Source organism: Panthera pardus, unplaced genomic scaffold (genome assembly GCF_024362965.1).
Source record: "Panthera pardus isolate Hobbes unplaced genomic scaffold, ASM2436296v1 HiC_scaffold_13, whole genome shotgun sequence".
Classification (NCBI taxonomy): Eukaryota; Metazoa; Chordata; class Mammalia; order Carnivora; family Felidae; genus Panthera; species Panthera pardus.
In genome coordinates, this window is record NW_026526688.1 from 198,451,965 (window position 1) to 198,478,872 (window position 26,908).

A 26,908-nucleotide genomic window follows, 5' to 3' on the forward strand; every position below is an offset into this window, starting at 1 on the left:
CTATGTGCTGGAAACTCTGTTCAATGTGGGACTGAAATGTGTGACAATAACCAAACTACACTCACGGTTTATGTATACCACCAGGTTAGTTCAGGTTCTCTTGAAAGGAAACTAATTCTAGCTAACTTTCAAAAAGTGCAGAAGGGGAGAGAGGTACTGAATGATGCTAAGGTTATTCAACATGTTGGCAAGACGGATTAAAATTCAGGGATTATCAACGTAAGCCCCCTGACCTTTTGAGCCAGATAATTCTGTGTGATACGGGAGCTGTCCCAGACACTGCAGGATGGTTTAGCAGCCTCCCTGGCCTCTACCCACTAGATGCCAGCTACAGCTCTCTAGCTGGGACAACCAAAAATGTCTCCAGACGTGACCAAATAACCCCAGGAGGAGATAAAACGGCCCCCAGTTGAGAAGCCCTGGTTTAATGAAAAAAACACGGGAAAGGGAACGACTGAGCCAGGCCTCTGAAACCACTGGAAGCAGAGACTGAAAACACCTTTGATTTCTAAGTCCTTTTTCTCTGCATTTTAGCTCCATTCTCAGCAATGGACACATGGCCACCAAACAGCTCCTGAGTTATGTTCGTTAAAATCTAGGCCTCTGAACAAAGAATGAGTCTCTTTCCTAATTCCAATTTTTAAAAACTCCTAGGGAGGGATTCCGATTGCTCTGATTTGAACCTGGTCTGGGACCTGGAGGGGAGGGGGTGAGGGGGTGTTACCTGGCAACACGGCAGCATCCGCTGAAACCACCAGTTTGAAGTCAGAGGCGGGATCAGTTCCCAAAAGGAAGAAGGTGCTATTGGTGATAAAAGGTGGGTTTGAGGACAAAGAAAAAATAACAGGTATGTACCACAACCATTTAATATTGGATAATCAGCATAACCACTACAAATAGCCACGGTTATTAACAGTTCTTCACAATATTGAACTGGATTTGTTTTTCTAGATTCTAGTTCTTCACAATATTGAACTGGATTTGTGAGTAAGGTACTCTAGGAAGCATTTGAGTCTACTGGGAGACCATTATTAATTTTTGGATAAGTGGGCAGAGGACATAATATCTATCCTATGCTCGGCTGTTTTGTCACTGATGTATTTTAAAGTGAATTTCTGGACGGTACATTTAAGAAATCCACAGATGAAATCTGGGAATATTACTATTACTATAATATTACTGCCCACAGTCAGACATGACAAAGGACTGACGGTTGGTATGCTTTGTGGGTTACTAACAAAATATACTTTTAACATGTGACTCTGCCTAAGTCAACGGAAGACCATGATTGAACAACCATTGCCCAATTTGTGGGCTAACAGAAAACCAAATGTTTGCCTTGAAACTTTCCAATTGGGTTCAAGAATAAAACCCAGGAATAAGATAATATACACATCAAAAGGACATAATGCATTCAATTCAGAATTAAATGAAGAAAACAGTCTAAGTTAAAAAAATTTTAAGACTCTCCCAAAGACTAAGAGGAGATAGGACAGAGGAAATCCTTCCTGCTTCTCTCATTAGCAACTCCCAGAAATTATCTTCTGTGTTCATTCAAGAAGCACTTGCCCCTCGAGTAGAGATCGGGCAGGGGCGGGGCAGGGCGGGGCGTGGGTATGCTAGCCTGAATCACAAATCTCAGCTTTGCCTCTCGTGGCCAGAACTCCTAAGGGGCTTTGCATGCATCTGTGATCTCCACAGAAGTAGGCTCGAACACCTGATTAGAACCTTATCTCGGAGGAAGCACCCTTTATTGGGCCACAGTTAAAGGAAGGACGGAGAAAACAGTCTAAAGGTGTAGAGGAGTCCTTTCAGTCAGCTTGATAGGAGTTGAGCCTAATGGTCACAGCCCTCTCTGTTCTTGGCTCTGGGCTATAGTTGGTTTTTGGGGCTACAAACCCCAGGGAGCAACATAAAGAATTCATAATATTTTCGAAGCCCATCACTGGATTACTTAAATACGGCACCTTGGAAATCTCCAAAATCCCACGGTTACTAACAATCACACTTCTTCATTTTAAACAGACACCCAACAAAAAGGAATAACCAAGATTCTTCATCCTCCAATGGGGAAAAAGTGGCCCCACACTTAACAGCTTCACTGCCAAGCCAGAGGTCAGGAGGTCTCCTTGCTAATGCAGTAATAATGTGCCAGTTGGCTGTGATCAAACAACCATAAAGTTCTATCTTTTCTTATAAAAGACTGATGTTCAATCATTGCTTTTACAAATGACATGATTTCTCTCCACCTTGGAGAAAAGCATGCAAATATGTGAGTCAGTACTGGAGGGAAAACTGTAAGATTCCACCTTCCACCGCGGGGGACAATCCAGCCTAAAGAGAAATGATGGGCAACCCTCAGACTTCAAAAACCACGAGGCCAAGACCTGTACACTATGACTTCACTGCATCAAGCAGCACCCCGAAAGTGTTCCACAAATGTACACCGAGCGATTACTTCTGCAAGGCTTCTCCATGAGTCAGGAAGACTCGTAGATACACAAATCAGAGCAATGTTTCTCAATCTTCTCACTACAGATGGGAAAGCAGTTGCATAAATAATATCGCAAGTTAAGCAATCAACTTGTCAAGCTCGGCAACAGATAGTACAACTTCAATGGAAAACAGACTTCATGAGTCAAATTCATTTTATCATTGTTCTCATTTTTAAAAATTTACAGTAAGAAATAAAAATGTTCTTTCTTTCAGCTATTTGGTTATGGTAAAAAGAGACAGAGAGAGAGAGAACACTGAAGTGTTGTTTAGATGCGATTTCTATTAACTTTTAAGGATCCTTCACTCCCAACCTTTCAATACTAAGGACCCTGAATGGATGATCCACTTTGTCTCTATTTTTCAACACAACCATTTATTTAATGTTAATCCCTTTTATTTAATCTTAATACCTTAGGAAATGGCTTCTCAACTCTTCACTGAAACTATTCTCTACATGATAACCGGCTGGTCTTTCCTCTGTTGCATGATTCTTAACCGATTATTTAATCAAAACTCCCTCTTCCTTGGGATCCATGGTATTCTAATCTGTACCCTTTACCCTCTGAAGGCGCACCCCAGGAAGAGTCCTGGCACCTGGCTAAAGGAGCTCTTTTTAGCACCTTTCTCCCTAAATTTGACCTGTGGAATTCACAAACGTCCACAAGGCAGCATATGCAGGAAACACGGCATATGTTTTGTTGGGTGAATGCACCGTTGTCTTAGGAATGTTCTCCTCCCATACTCACTGTTCAGTATTCAATGACCTCACTCAGCTTCAGCCACCCAAATTACCCCGGCAACTCCTTAGTGTTTTCTACTACTTTTGCCATTATTGTTATATATAATCAGGTATGTTTACATGTGTTTATTTGTGGATGCCTATCTTTGTGGCCCAGCGGCCTTCTGTGGCCTATATTAATAAAAGCTAATATTTATTGAACATTTACTATGAACGGACACTACTCCTAACTATTTTTGTAACAACCCTATGAGGCAGGCACTTAAAACCCCCATTTTACCAAGGAGAAGACTAACACACACAAAGGTGAAATGACTTGCCTGAGTTGCACGGCCAGAAAGGGCCAAAGCTGGGGCTTGAAATCGAGGCAGACTAGAGACCAGCATCTCTGTGTGCCACACTCACTGTACGTCTTTACATTGGCCCATTGTTTTCTTTTAGATGATGTACTTGGTGGGGTACCTGGGTGGCTCAGTTAAGTGTCCAACTTCGGCTCAGGTCATGATCTCAAGGTTCGTGAGTTTGAGCCCCACATCGGGCTCTGTGCTGAGCTCAGAGCCTGCAGCCCGCTTCCGATTCTGTGTCTCCCTCTCTCTCTGCCCCTCCCCTGCTCATGTTCTGTCTATCTGCCTGTCTCTCTCTCTCTCTCTCAAAAATAAATATTTTAACAAATGTAGATGATATACTTGTCAAAGGCAAGCACTATTTTCTTCCCAACTATTCTCCCGGTGCCCAGTAGAGCGCTCGGACAAAAATAAGGTATGTTAACTACACGAGTTCAAGATTTATACTTTGACTGCATTTCTTTTATTTCTTTCACTTGATTCACTATATTCATTCAACAAATAAATGCTTTTTTCATTTCTATTATGACCATGTGCTATAGACTGAAAACCAAACAGGATATGGCCAGTGCCCTCAAGAAGTAGGGAAAACTAACAGTCAACATTGCAGTTATAACAGACATAATTACAGGCTGTGTCATTTCGGCCAATGAACAAACTAGCACAATTTTCTATGGGTCCAGAATGTATATAAAAATAAAATTTATAAAATATTTACAAAGAACTTTGATGTACCGGGGGGGTAGGGTGACGAAACCCTGATCTGAATTATTGTCCTGCCACTTTGGGGCTTATGGTTCCAGTCAAATCAAGTTGGGTTCTCTGAAGCTCATGTCTCTTACTCATCTATAAAACAGGGAGGCTTTCCTAAAAGGACTGTTAAAATCAAGTGAAAATGGCAAAATGGAACATTTTTAAGAAACGCTGGCTATTATACACATACTGAGACCTCACATGAGCCCCATAATAGCACAACCCTTTGTCAACAGAGCAGAAAGCAATGTCCTCAAATATAAAAAACATGATTTCTCCAAGACTACGTTCAGTTAAGTACAAATACCGGGCAAGTGCAAGTATATAAAAAAGAAGGTGTAGTTTGGAGCAGTAAGGTTTCAAAGGAATGGATCATTTTTTTAAAAGAAGAGTAATTGGCTGGCTGAAAGGAAAATGGAGGGTGTTGAGGACGAGGCATCACCTGTCTAGAGTCATCTAGGGAAATAAGACCTATATGACGAAATGGCATAAAAGGAAAAGGAAAGGGAGAGAAAGACTAGCAGTGGGGCGCCTGGGTGGCTCAGTCGGTTGAGCATCCAACTCTTGATTTTGGCTCAGGTCATGATCCCAGGGTCGTGGGATCGAGCCCTGCGTTGGGCTCCGTGCTGAGTGTGGAGCACTTGAGGTTCTCTCTCTTCCTCCCTCTCTCTAAAATTTAAAAAAAAGCGGGGGGAGGCTTGGATGATCTTTAAAAAAAAAAAAAAAAAAAAGGGATATAGTGACCTAGCCAGGGAGAAAGGGCAAAAGGCAGACAGAGAGTCTACCATTCAGCCAACAAGGAGCAAGTGCTTGCCACAAGCCAGGCATTGTGTCTGATGCTGGAATACAATGGGAGAACATAACACACGTTCAGCCTTTGATCTGAAGAAGCTCATAGTCCAGTGGGAATGGCATAAACAGGTTTAAAAAAAAAAATACAAAAATCCAAACCGCGCGAAGCACCATGAAGAAAGTAGCATCAGGGGCCCACATGTTATGTACGAAAGGAGGACCTAGGAGGGAATGCAGGTCTAGGAACTGTGTAGACAAAGAAGCAAGAACGTTTTTACTGAAATCGGGTGAGGGAGTAAATGAGAGGATCCAAGGGGCCTCTCAATTCCGTACTTAAGAAGACTAATCCTTCACCTTTTCTGTGAAGACCCTAAGAAGCATGGGGATGGGAAGGAGGCAGTTGCTGTCCTACTTACTGTTCTTGAGCAATTGTCTCCTAGATCTATAAAGCATAAGGTGTCTGTAATCTTTGGGTTTCACTTTCCCAGTGTAATTCTCAGAAAGCACATCCAGGCCACCAGGTAAAACTACTTCTCTCCCCCATGACAGATTCCTTAAAACGTCCAAGGACAGCAAAACCTCAATGAACACAACTTTAAAAAAAAAAAAAAAAAAAAAGAATGTGGCATACTGGGAACGGCCATAAAGTTCCTAGAAAAATTCATGCTCTAATATGCAATGATTACAATCCAAGAAATACCTCAAAATGTGTGCTTCCAATGCTAACTGGAAGGTGACTGACCTTAATACCAAGTAGTGGGGGAAAGGAGCACTGACGACTGCATAAGCACTCTCAAAACTGCTCATCTTTCTGTTCATCGTGTGTTTTAAGAGAATCTTGAATGGCCAAGATTCCTAGATAAAATGTCAATGTTTTGAACTGGCCATGGCATTTCAAATTCTCACTCAAAGATTCATCAAATCATAAGCGAACTTATTAAGAGAAACGGTTTGAAGGGGGTTTTCAACACTACGCACTGAATCTCACAATGGATACCAGCCTGATGAGCAAATGTAATAAAAATGTGTAAGGAGAAAAAAACCTGTAAGACATATTTGATAAAAGAGAGATGTTTTAGCAGCAGTCTACATGCATTTTTAAAAACATCCTATCCAGTGTGCAAAGCAACTGAAAATTACCTGAACTATAGTTTTCTAAGCTGAAGAGGAAAATAAATTATTTTTCCTAGCACATAAAGAAGAGTTCTAGTCAGCAGCAATATTTTAAGGGCTACTTAAAAAAAAAAAAATCTACTCAGGGTATAATCCCCTCCCCCACCCCGCAGTCTTGTCTCCAGTGCAAATTATTGATTTGCAGGCATAAGTATTCAGAAAACAAACATCTGATTATAGCATAAGGTATTGCTGATACAAAAGCCTTTGTGATGAGAAAACGCAAGATCTCAAATCTAAGAAGGTAAAACACCAAGTAGCAAAAATGAATCTTTTAGGAACTATCAAGCCAAACAAAAAATAAAATTAGATATAAATTCAAGTTTTAGACTGTGGTCAATTGAGGTCTAGACAAAACCCTATGTTTGTTCACTGCCTAGTCTCCAGTCTGCTCCAAGTTTGAAAAGGTAATTGAACACAGTCTATAATTACTGGATTAGACACAGATGGGCTCTGTACATTTCAGGGGGAAAAAAGCACTGTTTTGATTCATTTTATGATTGCCTGTAAGGTCAGACTTTTCAAAATGTACTTTCATCTGTTAAATGGTTTCTCAAATTCCCTGGGGTATATCTTCAATAACTGTGATGTTTTAAGCAATTTGGGCCTATCAGATCCTGTCTTTGAATGTAACTAGCTGCCCATTTTCTAGTATTATAAATGTGCATGTAGGTTAATTGCTACATCTCTTACATATTTTCTGAAGTTGCAGTTTTGGGGGAAAAACTGAAAAACTGTACCCCTTTTCCGACAGGAATTGATTATGTTGGTGGAGATTTCCAAAGCAGGGGGAAGAAAAAAAACAACTTAGGTATTTGATAATAAATGATTTAGGGTCATCTAAAGACGATGAAAAATATTTTCTACCTGACTCAAGTGAAAAACAGAAACAAGGAAACATCAACTTTTGGACAAAAATTGTTAGGCATAAAGTTTAGATTTCTTACAACTGAATAATGTATAAAACATGAGAACACATGCGTGACTCAAATCCTATGCATTTTTATATAATAACTATAAATGCCTAGGACATATATTGTCCGTGCTAACACAAAAAGGAAAACTATTTCCTAATCTAAAAGAGGAAAATACCTAAACATAGCCTTCTATATCACTTACAATTGGTGATGTCGTTATATAGCAATGTATTATAAATTCAGAGTGGAAAATAATACCTAACTTGGAGAAATGAGATTTTGGGTCCCTTTAGGGTAGTGCCCACCCTATTTCCAAACATCTCATATTAAAACAATTTATTCAGTAGAGCTAGACATGAAATTTTTAATTGTGAAAATCTGTGGCATACCCAACAGCTTGGGTTGAAATGCCAGAAAAAGTCTTCTTTGCTTAGTGTACTTAGCCACAAAAAGCAGCTTCTCAGGCTCAAGACTCGGTCAGAGGAGCCCCCACTCCACCACACTGCCCCCAGGAAAAGCTGTAGAATATTCCAAGGACGGCTCTGGACCAGCGGTAGCCAGGCTGCCAGCACATTCTTCATTTCATTCCTACTTTTCGTAATGTCACGGTATGGTATCACATTCTACCTTTTTAAATCTCCTTTCCGATTACAGCTTCATTTTCTACTCCCCAAATTCACTTCAGTTAGCTACCCTGTGGTCCCATGACAATAGAAACACCCTCATACCCCAAAAATTAAGACGACAGTGTAGGATAAGGAATAATTCCATAAAGGTTTTTTTTATATGTTTTAGGAAGTCAGTTTTGTGTGTTTTAACAGATAAGGAGGAATTTAATAATAAAAATTTTTTTAAAACCTTAAATTGAAATTCATGAAATTACGCATGTAAGCAAGAAGTCCGTATACTCAGAAAAAGATTTACAGTCATGTAGTAAATTTACTGACCCTCTGTAAGATGCATGAATGTGATCTACTTTTAAGTCATCTCTATGCCCAACGGGGGGCTTGAACTCACAACCCCGAGATCAAGAGTCACACGCTCTACTGACTGTGCCAGCCAGGTGACCCGAATGCGATCTACTTACAACCTCCTCTTCTCAAAAACTAAGGAGTTTCTAAATCACACAGACGACCTTGTGTTTTTAAAAACACTCTAATTTGAAAAGGGAAAACTGCACAAATGTTTATATCACTATTTACGTAAACACGGCTATCATCTACAAGTGGTCCTATAAAATGTTGTTGCAAATATCACGATCTCACATGTACTAAAGAAGTGGTTTAATAAAAAAATTAAATCTATTATATATTTGTTATATCCTTATAGAAAACTGCTGCTTGTGTAAAGCTGCTTCTCCTTTACATTTCACATATATTTGGATTTTCTTATAACAATTTGCTAACCATAAGATACATTTGTATTTAAATGACTAGAAGCTCAGAGTACAACGTAAATGCTGTAGAAAATTATTAACAATTTCCGTCCGTTTTCCCCATAGAGCTCACACACAAAACCAAGATAATATCAGAATAAGGCACTTGTACAAAACACCATGACAGAACTCGGCGTCGTTACTGTGTGTTTTATACTTTCCTTCCTAAGGGTGTATATAAAAACTGACAGCAACAAGTCAACCAAAATGGTAAAAACTGCCAAGGAGGGAAGTTTCTTTAGGTAAATCTATTTGTGAACTTAAACATGACTTTCACAAGACCGGTTACCGAAAACCGTGCTTTAATGTAGATTATAAACACGCAACAACTTAAGAGGTTTTTTGAAAACAAGATATACATGCTATAAATTAATTCTGTTCTTCTTCCGTTCCTCCCTCCTTCTCTTCCTTTCTGCCATAATTTCATTTCCAAAGCCACAGAAAATATATTCTGAAAACTTATAGCGTGTTGAATTTGATGTGTGTTATTCTGCGTTGATGCCCGAGTTTCCCCTGACTCTAGCTCACAAGCATTTTGCTCACATACACATGCACTTTACTTTTTGACATTAATGTTTCAAATAAATTGCGAGCTTAAAATCATGAAACTGACTATAAGAACAAAAGCCTGGAAAGATTTCTTCCTAGGCTTTCTCAAAAAAGGCCTTTCCTTTTTTAAACAATTTACATGATGTTTTATGGTCCTTTTAGAAGAGAATTATAGTAAATGGCACTCCAAGTGGGTTGTGTGAACCCACAAACCACTCCTCATAAAAACTGCTATAATTTTCCAGGACAGGGACAATAAAATATCATACATACGCCAAAGCTAAATCACGGTGTGACCACAGTAACAAACACATTATTTTCATGAAAATTAAGCATGATAAAGCTAACAAAGAGATGACAAAGAAGAAAACTTCTGACGGCTTTTCCTCAATCTACTTAGTACTTACACAGCGTTTACAGAATTTTCCTCCATTTCCTAAATGGCTTGAAATACAGGTGCTAATCTAGTACTCAAGTTTTTATGTGTCGTTCATCTGTTTCCAATGAGATTAAGAAAATAAGTAACTTCAACTGCAGCTCAAGGAACACTTTAAGCCAACCTACCTACCTAAAATTATTAACATTTTTGTTTCTAATCAAAAGTTAAACTTTATGGCAAGTTCTAAGGAAATTTTGAGGAGATGCATTTCCCATTTCAGACCACTAGGGACCAATAAGTGTCTTCCATTCCCAAAGGAGTAACTTCGCAGTTGTTAGAACTAACACCCTGCAACCGTGAGCAGCAGAACCCCCTTCCGAACAGAACCACACTCACTATCTGTAAAGCAGAGGAGACCTGAACACTGGATAGAGAAAAATGGGCTGAACGAATGAGAGTTTTAAAGGATGAAAGTTGTCCAAATGGTGCCATTTGTTAATCACCATCTACCCTGAAAAACTTCCCAAGGTCCCTTTTCCCATGGTGGAATTATCAAACATTGAAACCGAAAAAGAATATAAAACCATGCTTTTCTGACCTGGGGGTGGGAAAGATGGTAATGCCACACTGATACAGAAAATAAAGCCTGCCTAATACAATTCACTGGCGCTGATCACAGCAGCTTATTGCTAAATCAGGCATAGTACTGAAATTAGGATCGGTAAGCCAAGCCAAAATATCTACAAAAGAATCTCATTTACAGAGAGTTATCTTATGATGCAATAACCACGGTAAGAAGAAACAGCATTTTCTACTTCAATCTGTTATGATTAATTCTGGTTAGAGAGAACTATTTAACATATTTACAACACTCCTTTAGAGCAAAACCTTGGGAGAGAACTGGAATGAAATAGTATAAAGCCCTGAAAAAAAAACCAGATACAAACCTTAGTAGACCTATTTTACTGCTTTTTAGATTCTTAGCTAAAATGGATGGCTCTTTCTAGAGTAACAAATGATGCTAAACTTTATCCAGTATTTTTGCACATAGCTCCAAGCTCCCAACTCTTTCCAAAAGGCCACTATAATTTGAATTTCAAATTTCTAGGAGAATATGGCAGTGATTCCATTAACTGCTAAGACACTGAACACAAATCTGTTCCTCCTTCCACAACCACACAAAATATAAATAAGAACAAGACAATGAGTTAGAGAACAAAATAATACACTGAAACGTATACTTGTCAAATCCTGTCATATAAAAGTGGACATTTTTATATGAAAAAATATTTTTGCTCCTAAATCAAACTTTAATAGGACACTTACAAATATTTATACTATTAGATACAAAGAACAAATAGTCACATTTAAATAATGTGCTATTAAAAATGAATTCATTACTCTTGAGCTTAGATAAAATTCTGTATGATAAAATATGTCATTGTACTCGTTCAGACAATGCAGTGAGCCTTTGTTTGTGTTTATTGGAAATGCCTTCCATATTCTGAGGCTCCAAATCAGAGCTTCCCAAATGGAATCTGCAGAGAAAAAACACTGATTCCAAAAAGAAGACTGTGCAAACAATACACAGTTCCAAGATAAATAAATCTATCCAAACCAACTACACTGTTCTTCCAGGTTAATCAAAGACTCCTGCCCAGCGAAATATATCTTCCAGAGAACATAAGATGTCCGCACGTCAAAGGCTTACAATTAAAATGATCTTCAGAATTTAAATTTTTTCATCAGCCCAAACACAACAATGAACAGTTTATCTAGTTGTACAAATAGATTTAAAGAATCTTGGAAGATGTCAAATACATTCAACTCATCCTACAAAATCCGATCTGACTCCTCCTCTGTTCACCAAAGTCGACCTACCCACCAAAGCCACCCCTCCACTCTGCCCACCCCACTCCACTGCCTTTACTGGACTCTATGCTATTTGTCTAATATGGCAAAATCCTTACAAGCAAAAAGAGATTCACTGGATCTCTTTTGGCTCCACGGCCTGGTTTCCTTTCAGTCCACCTCACTGACATTTCTTTGGCCCCACAGCACGGGGGTACAAGCCGATCTGCATGGCTGGCTACACGGACATTTCACGAAGCCTTTACAATTGACCACACAAACACAATACCACAATGTAGGTCAACTTGTGCACTCAAATACCAATGTGAAACTTATATGGAAGTAAAGTATAGACATAAATCTGAAAGGGTAGAATTCCACCCAATGATCCTAAAATTATTTCAAGGAATCAATCTCCAAGAATGCATCATGAAATCAGAAGAGCCCAGTTAAGCTTTAAGAGGGGGAAAAAGAAGAAAGAAAGAAAATGAAAGACTTTAGAAGCGGCAGCAAAGGTTTCACCAATCATTATATCATTGAGAGGGCTCAAACTACAGATGAAGTTAGAATACAGAAGATTGTAGAGAGGGCATTTAAAATTATTAACTGATCAAAAATTTGTAGTTGTCATTAAAAAAAAAATACAACTTAGCAATTCAGTTCAGAAAGAAGAATATCCCCAGGAACATACACATCTGTTTAATATTACAAGCCAACTGTCAACATCCTAAGTGAAGTTTTAATTTAATATTTTTTCTTTCTTGATGTTTTACCTTTAATCAATGCCTCATGAGAGTATCAGCTTTCTATAAGAAACTGTTAAATATAAAGAAATGTTATTGTAGCATGTTTATAAAATCATAGTTCGAGAACTTTTTATTTTTCCAAAGCCTGACCACAACTTAATTATCTGCAGGACATTCCAGGCTCACAATTGCAAGCTCCAGTTCCCAAGCAATTTTAAACAATATCTACTGTACAGGACAGAGGGTACACAACAGACCGCAACACGGTTATATTTCCAAAAGTCAGCATTAGGCCCTTTAGACATGGTTTTTATTTTCATTAAACAATATTTGTTTCCTCACTAATCATTAAATGGTTTTCATCACTATTGCCCGTTTTCCTTTCACATGCCGGCTGTTAGCATCAGTGTTTGTGTTCATAATAAATAAAAAAGTGACCCACCCGGTTATTTAAAAATGAACACACACGATGTCTGGTTCAACGAGTGTTAGAGATTCGGCAACATACTCACACCCTGAATACTGTTCTATTTTCATCTGGACTCTAAAAAACTTTCATAGAGTAACAGACTCTGTACATACTCCTTTAAATCAGGTTTCAGCTTCATGCCTGCTTATGTTATTGTGGGCACACAGATCTAATCAGTGGTTCAAGACATTTACGTGGGAAAATGGAAGAGGAAAAAGAAAAGACAGCAAGTTCATATTCCTGACCATAATGGAGAGGAGTTGAAAATACTGCCAATTCCTACAGACGGATGAGAAAAGCAGCCTGATTAAAAGTATCATGCCAGTAACTGACCAAAATGCGGGGGAGCTACTAACAGAGCATTCCAGAACTTTACCAAAGACTCTGAGGAAGGAAATTAAAAAGAGAGAGAGAGAGAGAGAGAGAGAGAGAGAGAGAGAGAGAGTTGTACGCTATGAGGTATCAGGAACAATTTAAAAATATGTCAAGCGTGGAAGAAACAAAGCTGCTTCAAAGTCAGAGGTAAAATTAACAGGCAATGGAAAAAATAATCCAATAAATAATCTGGAAAATCTTCAAGAAGTCTGATACTTGCATCGTTGTACTGGAACCACCAGAGTTTTCAGACAAGGAAATGATTTAAGTCCAAACAAACTAATTTTCGATTTCGGATGAACTGCCTCGGAGAGACAGAGAGGGATACACAATGCACAGCATGTACAACGTTTATTAGTTTCTGCGTTTATCAAATACTTTATCACACTTCCTACATGCCAAGCACTTTCAAAGTGCTTCGCTCCTTTAATCTTCCAAAATTAGGTACCACTTTACTCCCATTACCCACAAGTCACCCACCAGTAGGTAGGGGAGCCCAGAGTCCATGCTCAAAGCCACCACGCCACAAGCCATCTCAGGTGACATTACCTTCACCAAGGTAAGAAGAGGTCCATTACTGGAGGGACCCACGTGTCTAACTTCCCTGACTCCCCTGGGGCCCTCTTCTCATTATGAAAATCCCCTCCGGCAATTCTGCTCCTTCCTTAAGGCCTCAACCTCCGCCTACGCTCTGATGTCTCCCCATCTGCATCTCTGGCTCAGAAACCTCCCCCCGAGGTCCACTTCTGTATTTACAACTGCCAAATATGTGTCCCTTGGCTTTTAAGCAGGCACCTCAAATAACTATAAAACCGCACTCATTCTGGCCACCCGCCTAGTCACCCACAATTAAAACCTCGAAGTAGTCTAGGACCCACTGGTTTTCATCTCCTACATCTAACAAGTCCCAAATGCTGTCAAACAGACCTTGGATCTGTCCTCTGTCCTCACGGTCACCGGCCTTCACTGCGTCTCGAGGACACGCGAAGGCGGTGCCAGCTCAAGCCGTCTTCCTCCTCGCTGCCAGTCCTTCTCACCTCTGCCAAGTCCACCCATGGCCAGCAGTAGGATCTTTCCAAAATCCGTACCTGACCACGTCCGTCCGGACCCCAACCTTTTCCAGTTCACCATGGCCTTCGGGATAATGCCCCTCCCTTCCCGCTCTATTCTCTTTCAAGGCTCAGCTCGAGACTCACCTCTCCTGGGAAGCCCTTCCCCCTTCGGCCCCTCCCAAGTGAAGTGGTCTTCACTTCCACTTCCAGACCCATACGTACTTTGAGAACAGCAATTATCACCACGCGCTGTAATTATTTGCCCCTGGCGCTCTCTTTTCACTAGACTATGAGTTTCTCCCAGTCTCACTCACGGTGGCCTGCCTGATACCTGGCTGCATTCGTGATGTATGCTGGAGGCTCGATAAATAGCGAGTGAGGAAATGAAAGAATTCATTCTCAGAGATACCCTCCATTTCAAGCGATATTAAAAATCTAAGGCGGAGTGAAAGGGCACAATCTCGAGTGCAAGTACCTTTACTGTTGGCCACCCATATCCGCCGCTCTCCTCCTCCTGGAAAGAGCTCCCCGAATTTCCTTGGAAATCATTCTTCCCCTACTCTCAGCTATACGAATCGGGTGGAAGGGACACTGCTCCGCTGCAGGGCTGGGTCCTAAGTAAAAGCCAAACTAAGAGTATGTCCTCTCCCCTTGGGGACAGGGATGGATTTAAAAATAGGCTTACAAGTCAATTCCAAGATTCTGATGGATACTACACGGACCGGGCCCCTCTCCTTCCCTGGAGAGAGCAGTATGGGAAGCCAAGTCTGCAAGGACTACAGCTTTCTGGCCAGTGTGAAGCAAGAGCTGGGAGGTGCCCTAAGCGAGATGCTAACACCATGAACGGCAGAACAGAGAGGGTGAGAAAAGCCAGGCTTTTGGCGACACTGTCGTGTCCCCTGGGTCCAGCCACGCCGGAGGTGAAGTCATACCACGAGACTTTTCGAGTGTTGTATAAATCAATACATTCCCATGATCATTTAAGCAAATCTGCACTGGGTTGTCTGTAACCTGGAGCCATAAGGCTGCTGATACAGTAAGGTAGGGTTTCTGGGAAGAAAATCAAGCGACACATTTGAAGGAATGCACAGGAAAACGAGGCAGAACAAAGGGTGAGAGTGGCAGCAAGTCAAAGCTGACAGGCGATGGAAACCGTCAACACGGTGCCCCACACACAGGTAAGAGAGAGACTCAGGGTGCCCGCCATGCCAGGCGGCAGCAACCAGGCCCTCGTAAGGGGTTGCCTGTGAGCCCCTTATGAAAAGAATAAAGTTTTATAAAGAGCTAGAAAAAGAAATAAAAAAATAACAAATGTTTCTTTTTAAAAAGGCCTTTATGAGAAAAAGAAAAGGCTGTGGGATAATTTAATCTGGAGAAAGCAAGTCCTAGAGGCAATTTAACGTGGTGAAGGGTTATTTATAAGGAGGTGACTAAACAGCTGCTCTCCAATTTCACAGGGAAAAGAATTAGAGGAAATTGATTTACATTTCAGTCCAAAGCTGAGGCAGGCAAAAGGAAGAAGTGCTGGAGGGAGAACTGTTAATGACGAAAAAAAAAAGCTAAATTAAAAACTGGGTTTTTTATGGCTTTTAAAAGATGGAAAATCACCTACGTTGATTATTTTAGTTTTCAATCCAAGTAGTAAACACGTATTTGAGAATGCCTTCTAGTCGTTTACTCACATTCCACGTACCGAATCCCCACTGCGGGCCAGGCGCGGACCTAGGCCCTGGAACACAAAACCAATGACCGAGTCACTGCCCCGTCTCAAGGCTGTGGTGCCGCGAGGTGAAATGCCGAGAAGCGTCAAATCAGAGTCCCACCTCTCCCTCTCCATCCCCCACACCCAAAAGCAAGCGATAGGGTTCGGAGATGGCGCAACAGCACTTGGATGGTTAGGCAACGATGCGATCATTAAATGAGAACCCAAAACGGTACGGCGAAGGTGCCACGGCTGGAGTTCCTTGCTTAATGAGCAAATGCTTTGATTTCAGAAGAAAGAGAATAGGAGAGGAGAGAATGTGCCTTTGAAGATGGGTAGAATCTGAGTAAGTGAAGGGGGGTGAGCCATCCAAGCGAGAGAAACGGCAGGAGCCAAAAAAGGAGGCGAGAAAGTGGAGGAGGCTGGTTTAAAGCCAGCGGGATGACCGAGGAAGTGTAGGGCGTAAAAATGGAAAAGAGGGTAGTACCAGCCGTATAAGGGCCTTTGAACGCTGGCCAAATAACCAAATTCACTGTGTGGGGAGTGAGCAGTACTGAATGCTTCTGAGCAAAGTAACACGATGAGAGCAGCGTTCTCTGCACAGCGGCTGGGCTGCAAGGGAGATGGGGGGCTCAGAATGGTTGCATCATCTCGGCTCAGGCTCAAAATGGCGAGGGTCTGAACCCACATGGAGGAGAATGGACGAGAGCGCGGGAAGCACCAGGCGTTTACTCACTTCGTCCATTTCGCAAATATGTGTGAAACTCCACACGGCGCTCTGCGCTGTGATGGGGACTAGAAGCCAGCCCCTGTCCTCTCTCGGGCCGAGAATTAACTGGCTGGGGAGGCTAGGGAAGGGGGGACCGACAGACACAGCTGCAAAAATGGTGCTCGGCGTGGACCAGTGTCTGGTAGGCTCTCATTCCGAGAATTTTATTTACACAAGCTGGAACAACAATAAAATCCCAAAATGTAAACAAGAAAAACCAATCCTCCCAAAATATCACTTCATGTGTATCATGGGAGACACTGATTTTTGTTGCCGGTTTGAGTCATGGAAAAGTATAGAAGCAAATATGCCTGTACTGAGTGAACGGTACCAAGTAATGAAGAGAAAAAAGGCTTTATAAAAAGAGAAAAGATCTTTTTTAGGACTGAAATGTTTCCAGATTTCATCTTTTGACATAACTGAGATATAGTCACAGATTTCCCACTTACCCACAGATAGGTATTTAGAAGCTTTCAGAAAATTCATCACCTCTCCTTGATATCTTTTTTTTCCTCCTTTCCCTTAATTTAATTTTGATTTAACTTCCTCTTGTCACTGCTTGCTTACAAATCACAGCCTCTATGTCTGGAGTCAATTAGGGCTATAAAATACCCCACCACGCCTTCATCTGGGGACCCATTTATATATATTTTCTTATTTCAAGAGGTAGAACTAAGAGCCTGTAACTCCAAAAGTTTCCAATCAACCATCACATTCTATTCTTTGGAAAAGTATGCTTCTCTCCACAGCTAAGAAGACAACATCAAACTACATATTTTGCAAGAGTATTTCCTTCCCACCTGTATAAAGATGAATTGTGCTTTGGGAATTCATTTGCAAAAAAAAAAAATGGGCTGAGTGTGCGTAATAGATGCTTAATAGCAATAACATTAAAAAATCTTTCTACCATTTAAAATTAAATGTAATTTCCTTATTACTTTAATGAAATCCCTTGGAGTTAAAGTATTTAACTGGTCCCTTTCACATCAAGTATTCATTATATAATTCCCTTTAAATATCAGGTATATTAGGTATGTAAACTGTCCATTGACAGAATAAAAACACACATTTCCACTGAAATCGAAACAGGAGAAGGACAAGGCAGCTTGATTCAGAATCTGATAATGGGTTACAGATTCTCTTCCAGTTCAGATTTATAGTCAAAATGCCATAAGAGCCATTTACCACCTCTAACCTTTCAGGTCATATTTGGAAGAGAAGTACGAACTGCCAAATCACTAAGAGAAAATGTGTCTGAGTCTAAAATTCTTGCCTGCTCCCTACTGCGGTGTTGAGCTACAAAGGGGAAGAGAGAGAGAGAAAACTGTATCTCCCAGGAAAACCACCTCAAATTGAAAGGTAGGGATGAATCGTACAAGGTTCTGCCCATGGGGAAGGAATGCCCTTTGTCGCTGTCTTTCAGGGCCAGCCCTGAGTGGGGCTGCAGTGCGATCCTGTCTGTTGCTGGCTGGTACCAGCCTACTGACTAACCCCATCCTACCCCACAGACGCCTGATATACACAAGGAGAAAATTCTAGGGCTGTCGGGCAGACACCTAAACCGAGTCAGGACTATGGATCCAAAGTCAAGCCTTCTCTCTCCTAGCCCTCCAATGTCTTGCTGGACCGCCCCCTGGCTGAACCCAATCAGAAGCCAGAGAACAAGGAAGCCCAGCCAAGCACTCCATAAAAATCAGCCTCCTCGGGCAAGAACAGCATGGAAAAGGTAGAGAATGGATCTGGAAGGGCCGAAGGACAGGACAGGGCACACTCCATTCCCGATTTCTCACACTCCTTCGGTTAAACTCAGCTTTTCTAGGGGATTTTACCATCCTGTGCTTTCCCTCCCTTGGGGCCTCTGTCACATGTTCTGTCCTGCCTTTCCCCATCTCTGCGTGTGCAAAACCTTCGAGGCTCACCTAAAGGTCACCTCCTCCACGAAGTCTCTCCTCAACCCTACCCAGAAGTAGTCATCTCTGTCCTTTTAATTCTTGAAGTTCCTCTACTGAGGACTTCTAGAATTATGAACGTGTCTTACACTTAACATGTGTACCTATCGCTACCCAAGTATTTTAGATGTGTTTACTTATTTACTGTAAGTTTCCCACGAGAACATAACGTCCACGAAAGCAGCGATTCTGTCTTATCTCCGCTCCATCCCTGGTGCGAAAGACAGTGCGCAGCCTGTAACGGATGCTCAATAAATATTCACTGAATGAATGACTCGAACGCCCCCTTCCAGAGCGTAAGCATTTGACGGCCAAAGGGAAGTCTCTTTCATCTTTTATCCTAAACAGCAATCTCAACGCCTTCCTAACTCACAGGCAGATACTCAACAAATATAAGCTGGTCATAAAGTAGTTGCTTTATTTGAATGAGGATCTATAAGGCACCAGATACACTGCCAGCAGCTTAACACACAGTATCTCATTCACTCCTCACAACAACCCTAAAAGATGCTGTGGCACAAGTGTGCCTCCAGGATCCAGGCCCTCATTCCCCCAACTTCCAGAACTGCCTGCTGACGGCTCACAGCTAAGTCTCTCTAAGGAACTGCCCTCAGCAGAAGGAAGATGCTTCACCCTCAGGGGGCCTCCCCGGGGCAAGCCCACATCCAACGGCTGACCACTACCGTGGTTTTACAGGCCTCACCCCCTGCCTCACCGGGGTAATTCTGAGGCCATCGCAGCTCTGGAGTCCTCCACGGGACCAACTACTGAACGAAGAAACAAAATCACTAACTAGTGCCTCAGACCAAAGAACGGAATTAGCAATTTTTCAAGTATCTGTAATGTAAAAACTGGGTCTCCTTCCTTCTCAGTGACCTTACTATTTAAAACCATAAACCTTCTACTCTTTTCCCCCAAAACGTACCTCAACAACTGCCTTAGAAGAGATGTATGGTCACTGGGTAATTGTCAATTAAAAAAAAAAAAAAAAAGTTAGGTTTGGAGGCAGCTGTATTTCCCCCACAAGGGAGTCAGGGACTTTCAAATATATATGATTTATGCACCAAGATGTGCTCCTAAAGACAGCAGATGATATGACAACACGCCAAGGAGAAAATCTCCAGAGAGCGGACCTGCGGAAGGCCAAGGCCTGGAACGGCACTCCCTGTGTGCACAGCCGGCCGAGCATTCAGGGCCTGGAGACGCAGCGGGAGTCCCAGGGACCCGGCTCACGCGCTGACACCATCCTGGGCAGGCCACTTAACCTTGTGAACCTTGGTCTCTCCAGGAGTAAAGGAGCCTAACTTAAGGACAGTCGACTAAGCTGTAGCGCTGGGAGCACAGCGCCAGGTAGAATAGGTGCTCGGCAAGTGGTAGCTATTATTACCGCTTCTGAGTACGTAGAATGACAACCAGAAAGGTAAAACATCAGTGCAACATTTGTGGGTGATTTTCTTGTACAGGTTAAGAAAGTCCGATCGAAAATCCAGCTGACTTACAGGAAAATTACTCCCTTTACAAAAGGTTTTACCGCAGACTTCCTTTAAACAGGGGCCCCCTCCGCTCTGCATTTAATATATAATCGGATACTGCTTATTCATGATTTTTCTAATCAAAAGATATTAATTTTTCTCCATTTCCTACCACAGCAAATAAAAATTCATCTGCGGGGAGTTTTGCTTTTTCTGTTTTACTTTTTTAATCTTCTTTTTTTTATGTTTATTTTTGAAAGAGACAGAGTGCGAGTGGGGAGGGGCAGAGAGAGAGGACGAAGACACACAATCGGAAGCAGGCTCCGGGCCCTGAGCTATGAGCACAGAGCCTGATGCGGGGCTCAAACCCACGAGCCGTGAGATCATGACCTGAGCTGAAGCTGGAGGCTTAACCGACGGAGCCACCCAGGCGCCCTTTCCTTTTCATTTCAGAAGAAATATGTGCTCAATTAAAGAAATCCGGGATGATAGAAGCAGAAGAAGTCACCTGGAGTCCCGTCTCCCAGAAACAGCCATGGTTACCTTTTGGTGTATGCCCTTCTGATCACTATTTCCATACCTAGAGGATTTTTTTTTAATTCTACATACATAGTTTGAATTATATCTGGTTTTGGCAGCAACTCTTTTAACCTAAAATGATCAGCAGTTTCACTCACGCCATGGCCTGCTCTTCAGTGTGCCACATTTCCCTAATAACTTCCCTGTGCTTGGGAATACTGCCACGGTGTCTCTTTTATAAACTACTGTGACAGTTGCCATCACAATCATCTTCACGATCGTCACCTTTATTATTATTGAAACTATTGCTGGCAATTTTTAAACTCAAAGACCTCACACTTCTAGAAGACAACATATTCACTCATTAAAAAAAAGGTTTTTTAATATTTATTTTTGAGAGAGAGAGAGCAGGGGAGGAGCGGGGAGGAGGGGACGACACAGACTCCAAAGCAGGCTCCAGGCTCCGCGCTGTCAGCACAGAGCCCGACGTGGGACTCGAACCCCACGAGCCATGAGATCGTGACCCAAGCCGAAGTTGGCTGTTTAACTGACTGAGCCATCCAGGCGCCCCTCATACTCATTTTTATTTTCTTCAGTTTTGCTTTTACAATGAACTCTTTAGTTCACCTAGAAACATATCTTAACGTATTGTATGTACAATAAGAGATAAGGACCAAAAAACAACAACAAAAAATCTTTCTTTGTTTTCAAAGTGCTAATCAATTATCCTGAATCATCACTGAATAAACCTCCTTTTTCTTACTGATTTACAATACCTCTTTTATCAAAGGTTATACATCTAGCCTAATATGCTTCACTGATCAATCTACAAACACATATATTATTTTTTTGTCTCTAAAATGTTTTATTATCTGGCAAAACCAGTATCCCCACCCCAACACATACACACACACACACACCCCTACTCTTCTTCAAAATTATTCTCACACATCTTTTTTTCTAGGTGCATTTCAGGACCACTTACAGGCTCCTCTCAAAACAGTTCTGTTGGAATTTTGATGAAAGCTGCACTAAACCTACAAATTAATTTAGGAATAATTGATGTCTTTATAACACTTTTTCTTCTCTTCCAGGACACAATATGTGTTTCTGTTTATTCAAGTCTTCTGTATCTCTCCCCAAAATTTTGAAGTTTTCTTCAAATGGGACATTTCCATTTCTCATTAAGATGGCTTCCAGAAATGCTTTTTGTTACTTCTGTACATGTTTTCATTGGATTTTAAGTGGTCATTAACTAGATACAGGCTGGCCATTGATTTAGTACGTTTATGGTGCACAGAAGCACTGGGGGCCTCTGTGGTAGGGCCAGAAAGCGCCTCCCCCAGCTTGTTTCACATGCAGACAAAGCAGCCCCACTGGCCCAATCAGCCAGTTTCCCGTCACCGATGTACAACGTGCTCACACCCACCACCTACCCAGTTTCACTTGTTCTCCACAGCTCTGCTCCCACTTGAAAGCTTTTCCTACTACCCCTATCAGCTACCCCCTTCTATATTCCCCAGCACTGATAATAAGCTCTAATATTACTTGTATCAATATTAGGACATTCAAACATGAAATGACACTGAATTTTTTCTACTTGAGAAAAGATTAAGCAGACAACAAGTGAATTGACATAGTTTTTACCTTTTTCATGTTTGTTTATTTTGAAAGAAAGAATGATGGAGCGTGCTTGGGAGCTAGCAGGGGAGGGGCAGACAGAGGGGAAGAGAGAATCCCCAGCAGGCGCCATACTGTCAGTGTGGATGGGGCTCAATCCCACAAACTGTGAGATCATGACCTGAGCTAAAATAAAGAGTTGGACACTTAACCAATTGAGCGACCCTGGTGTCCCTGTAATTTTTACCTTTTTAAGAGATTATAAATTTGAAACAAATTTGGTAAAAATACACTATTTGTTTAATATAGTTATAAACTGGGGGCACTTGGGTGGCTCAGTCGGTTAAGTGATAGACTCTTAATTTGGGCTCAGGTCTAGATCTCACAGTTCATGAGTTCAAGCCCCACACTGGGCTCTGTGCTGACAGCATGGAGCCTGCTTGGGATTCTCTCTTTCCCCCTCTCTGCCCTTCCCCTGCTCCTTCTCTCTCTCTCTCACGTGCGCGCGCAAAATAAATAAATAAACATTTAAAAAAATAAAAAATAAAAGGATGATAAACTAAAAGTGGCTCAAATATTTCAGTAGGGGTTCAGGTAAGTAAGTTATGTGGAACTACTTTTAATGGCTATGCAGTCTAATAAATTGAACACAATCTACACTGACATAGAAAAATGTTCACAACACTGTTAAGGAAAAAACGCAAGAAAGGGGCAAAAAAGACTAACTAACACCAGTATAGAAAAATTCTTTTTGTTTAATAGGAAAAATATCTGGAAAAATATACAAGACTGTAATAGGGGCTATTACTCCTGGCCAGGAGTATTATCTGTGAACTTTATTCTCTTCTTTATTCTGTTTAATGAGCAAGTACTACTTTTCATTGTTAAAGATTTTATGTTTAAGTAATCTCTACACCCAACACGGGGCTCATATTCACAACACTGAGATCAGGAGTCACAGGCTCCACCACCGGCCAGGCACCCCAAGCACTTACTACTTTCATAGTCAGATTTTAAAATAATTAGCAAACGTCAAAAACATATCTCGCTGATAGCATCCCATTATAAGAAGAGTATATAATCACTATCAAATCAAATGCATTTGTAGAAACATACCAAATGCCAGCTGCGAAAAACAAAACTCATCTTCTCATCGAAATGAAAAATTGTGAGTAGGTAGGAACTCAAGAGGAAAGTAACACAAGGCATTGATTGAGCAGTTGTCACTGCAAAATTTTTGCACTTTAAGATATATCCTGGGACTTACAGAAAGAAGAGTACTGAATCCTGGAACCATCCTGTCAAAAAGGTCCTTAAGGATTATCTAGCCAGAACTCCCATTAAACAAATAAGAAAAACGAGAAAAAACAAAAACAAAAACAAAAAAAGAGGTTAGGTGAGTTCTCTAAGATCTCAAAGTTAACTAATGACAAAGTCCAAAAGTATTTATAATTCAAAACCTATGCTTTTTGATTCCTTTCTCAATTCTGGAGTCAAGATACGCTGCAGTCTGTCACTTCTATGTAGAGTATAAAAGGCAAATGTTCGTTTACCAGGGTTTTCTTATCATCTAACTAAAAAGTGAACAAGAATGTGTACAATACTATGAAGTGAAGATTTACTCTCTTGGTTCAGTAGAGCCTCTGTGCTGTAACGGAAAGCTTTGACAAACAGCCATACATTAGATTGTGGCAAGCAGGAGCTAGCAAAGTCTAGTATTTACACACTTTGAAGTCAGGAAGAAAAAACTACTACTGAATTTAAAATTGCAACTGGGCTGCGGGCTTTTCCTACCTGAGTTCTAGGAGCTCATTCAACCCACCACCCTTCCCTTCCTCTGGTGTATTCACTTTCTTTTAGACTGGTTCTTAAGGGACCTCTTTTTAAGTCAATTTTAAACCTTGTATGTCTTAAACAGAGTAAGTTTTTCATATACAATCCGTAATTAACCACTGTCGATTTCACTGATACTCTGCCCACCAGAGGGAGCCCATGTAGATTTCCACGTAATAAGAAACCTCAAACATCAAGTTTGTATGAATTCTAGAATATTATTCATGTATCAATATTGTAAACTCACTTAATAATATTGTATTTCTATCCTCCCCAAAAGATAAAAGATAAATGAGGTCAGGCATGTAAAGTTCTTAACAGAGTTCCTAACCTAAAGCAGAAGCCCCAAAAGGATTGATTTTCCAAAATTTGTATCCTCCTGAGTACTAGTTACAGTAGTCAAAATAAATTAGCAAATTAACTTTTTACACAAGTTGATGTGAGCCTGGTTGATATCTGTCCTGATACACGGTTCCACCCTCAATATATTGACAAATGTAGTTCTCAAGCCTATAAAAGACCGCCAGAACCTGGAAAGGAGAATTCATTAAAAATGTCATCCTCATTTGGGTGGCTCAGTCGGTTAAACGTCCAACTTCAGCTCGGGTCATGATCTCGTAGTTCGCAAGTTCAAGCCCGGCATCGGGCTCCTTGCTATCTCCCTGTCAGTGTAGATCCTGCTTCAGATCCTCTGTCCCCTTCTCTCTCTGCCCCTTTCCCACCTGCGCTCTCTCTCTCAAAAAATAAATAAGACATTTTTTAAAAAGTCATCCTCAGGGGACCCGTTTCAGCAGTCCTGTCCTTATAGGTACACTAAACTATTGGTGACCTGCCAACTAGAAACTGAGGAAAGAGGGAACCCATTCTAGAGTTTTCTTGGGATGAAGGAGAAAAGCAACCGACTATCCCTGAGAACCACGCTTCTGTAATATGTGATACGATCATCACCACCAAGATGAATTTCTTCAAAGAACGAAGAAGGCACAACTGGGGGGAACAGAACTCTGCATAAGAACTTGTCATCGAAAGGAGCCCAACCAAGTCTCGGCTCCCACCTGCAGCCCGTGAGGCTGGCCCGCCTTCTTCCACTTCTCACCACGACAAGGCCCAGCCCAGCGTTTGCTGGGTCTGAGGTCGACTGCACACCTCAGTACAGCTGACCGACCATAAGTACCGGGCGCCTATTTTGCAGACTCAGCAATCTCCAAGATCGAAACATGACGAAGCGGGAGGACCCCGCTGGGTTCCAGCTACGCTCTCCAACCCAGATTTACCAGAAAGCACTGCCATTGAGGACCTATCTACCACTTGCTGTTTCAACAAAACTCCCAAGTCCATTAGGCTCCTTGGATGTAGTCTCTCTTGTTTAGAACTGAATGACTGGCATTCCACTCTTTGAAAACAACACAAAATTACTGTGATGTCTATTAACTTTTCAACCAGAAAGCTGGGAATTATTCGACTTCTTCCTCTTTCTAACCCCACTCCTTACCACCTCCTACACATCTACTCTATGCATCCACGTCCGTCCATCCTACTGCCACTGGCTTCCCCACTTTCTCCTGACGTCCTGCAACCTAATTAGCCCTTCTAGGTCAGTCCTGTTACATTCCAAACCCATCCTCAATATGGCCGGGTATTTTAAAACACAAATACGATCACATCAGGCCCCTGCTTGTGTAGCTCAGAGCACGAAGTTCAAACTGTGCAGCACTGCTGACACTGCTCTCACCCAAGAGGGGCCACCTTCTCCTTAAAGGGCCAGAGAGAAGACGTTGTGGGCTTTGCAGGCCTGTATACACTGCAACCCTGCCACTCTAGCCCCAAAGCATCCATGGCCTCCATGTACACAATGCAGGTGGTCACACTGCAATAAAAGCTCATTTGCCAAAACAGGCGGCAAGAGGGGGCGGGGCGTGCCTGGGGGGCTCAGTCGGGCAAGCCTCGTACTCCTGGTTTCCACTCAGGTCGTGATCTCATGGCTCATGACATCGAGCCCCACATCTGGCCTCGGGCTGACAGTGTGGAGCCTGCTCAGGATTCTCTCTCTCCCTCTCTCTGCTCCTCCCCCATGTGCCCGTGCTCCCTCTCGCTCTCTCACAATAAACACATGAACTTCATTTAAAGAACTGGCAGCAGGCCAGATGCGGCCCGTGGGCCAAACCGGCCCCCCTGCTCTATCCAGTCCAGTGAAGCGTCATCTCCTGCCACCCTGACCCTCACCCAGGGCTCTTCCAGGGAAGGGCCCCTCCACCGCAGTCTTGTCTCTGCTGTTGTGCCTCTGCGCCTCTGCTCACACTCTTCCCTCTGCCTGGAACGTGATTTATCACCCTTCCTTTGTCTGGCGGAACAGGTCTTGTCCTTCAAGGTCCAGGCTGGTCTTCCGCTAACTGCCCCTCAAGGAGATTTAGTTTTCCTTCATCTGTATTTCTGAAGGCCTGAGACACGGGTCCCAGAGCTTTTTGTGTCCTCACAATTCCTGACACATATTAGGTGTTCAATGTTGAGGGAGGATGAGGGAGTAGATGAATTATTGAATAAAGGGAATTCCAAAAGCTGCAGTCGTCGTAAGTTCTGGGAAAAACTCAGAGGTGCAACCCACGGGGGCTCTCAATACCACAGGTCTCCAGCACAGAGCTCTGCTTACAGCACACACTCGGTTAACACGATCCATAAAAACACAGTATCCTGAAGCTAGAAGAGGCCTTGCAGAACACCAATGCGGTGGTTTTAACCAGTGTGTCTCTGGGTCTTAGGCTTGCTCCCCAAGGGGCTCCTCAAGGAGAAGAGAAAAGGGTGGGAGAGTGACAGGCTGCCTAATAAACCATTCTCTTCCTAGTCCCTGACTCCAGCCTCAGCCCAAGCTGTTCCTCATTTCATCCGCAAAAAGGTTTCTGTACTAAAAAAGAAAAAAATCTAGAGGATTCTAAAATCGCATGTTCTGTTTACAGCCTCCATTCTAAACCTGTACTGT

General features: G+C 41.9%; 1 protein-coding gene across 5 annotated transcripts in view; it reads right to left on the reverse strand.

Moving 5' to 3' along the window:
* Positions 1 to 26,908, reverse strand: part of STX18 (syntaxin 18) — a 130,187-nt gene that overhangs the window by 97,755 nt on the left and 5,524 nt on the right. For 3 of the 5 annotated variants that reach the window (XR_002081211.2, XM_019453717.2, XM_019453715.2), the window contains exon 2: positions 13,499 to 13,567. The exons of the other annotated variants lie outside the window; for them this stretch is intronic. Coding sequence is in view for 2 of the 3 variants with exons in the window: in XM_019453717.2 (XP_019309262.2) it covers positions 13,499 to 13,567 (69 nt within the window). In the remaining variant the exon portion in view is untranslated. The remainder of the gene's footprint in view (positions 1 to 13,498; positions 13,568 to 26,908) is intronic. 5 annotated transcript variants of the gene reach the window in all.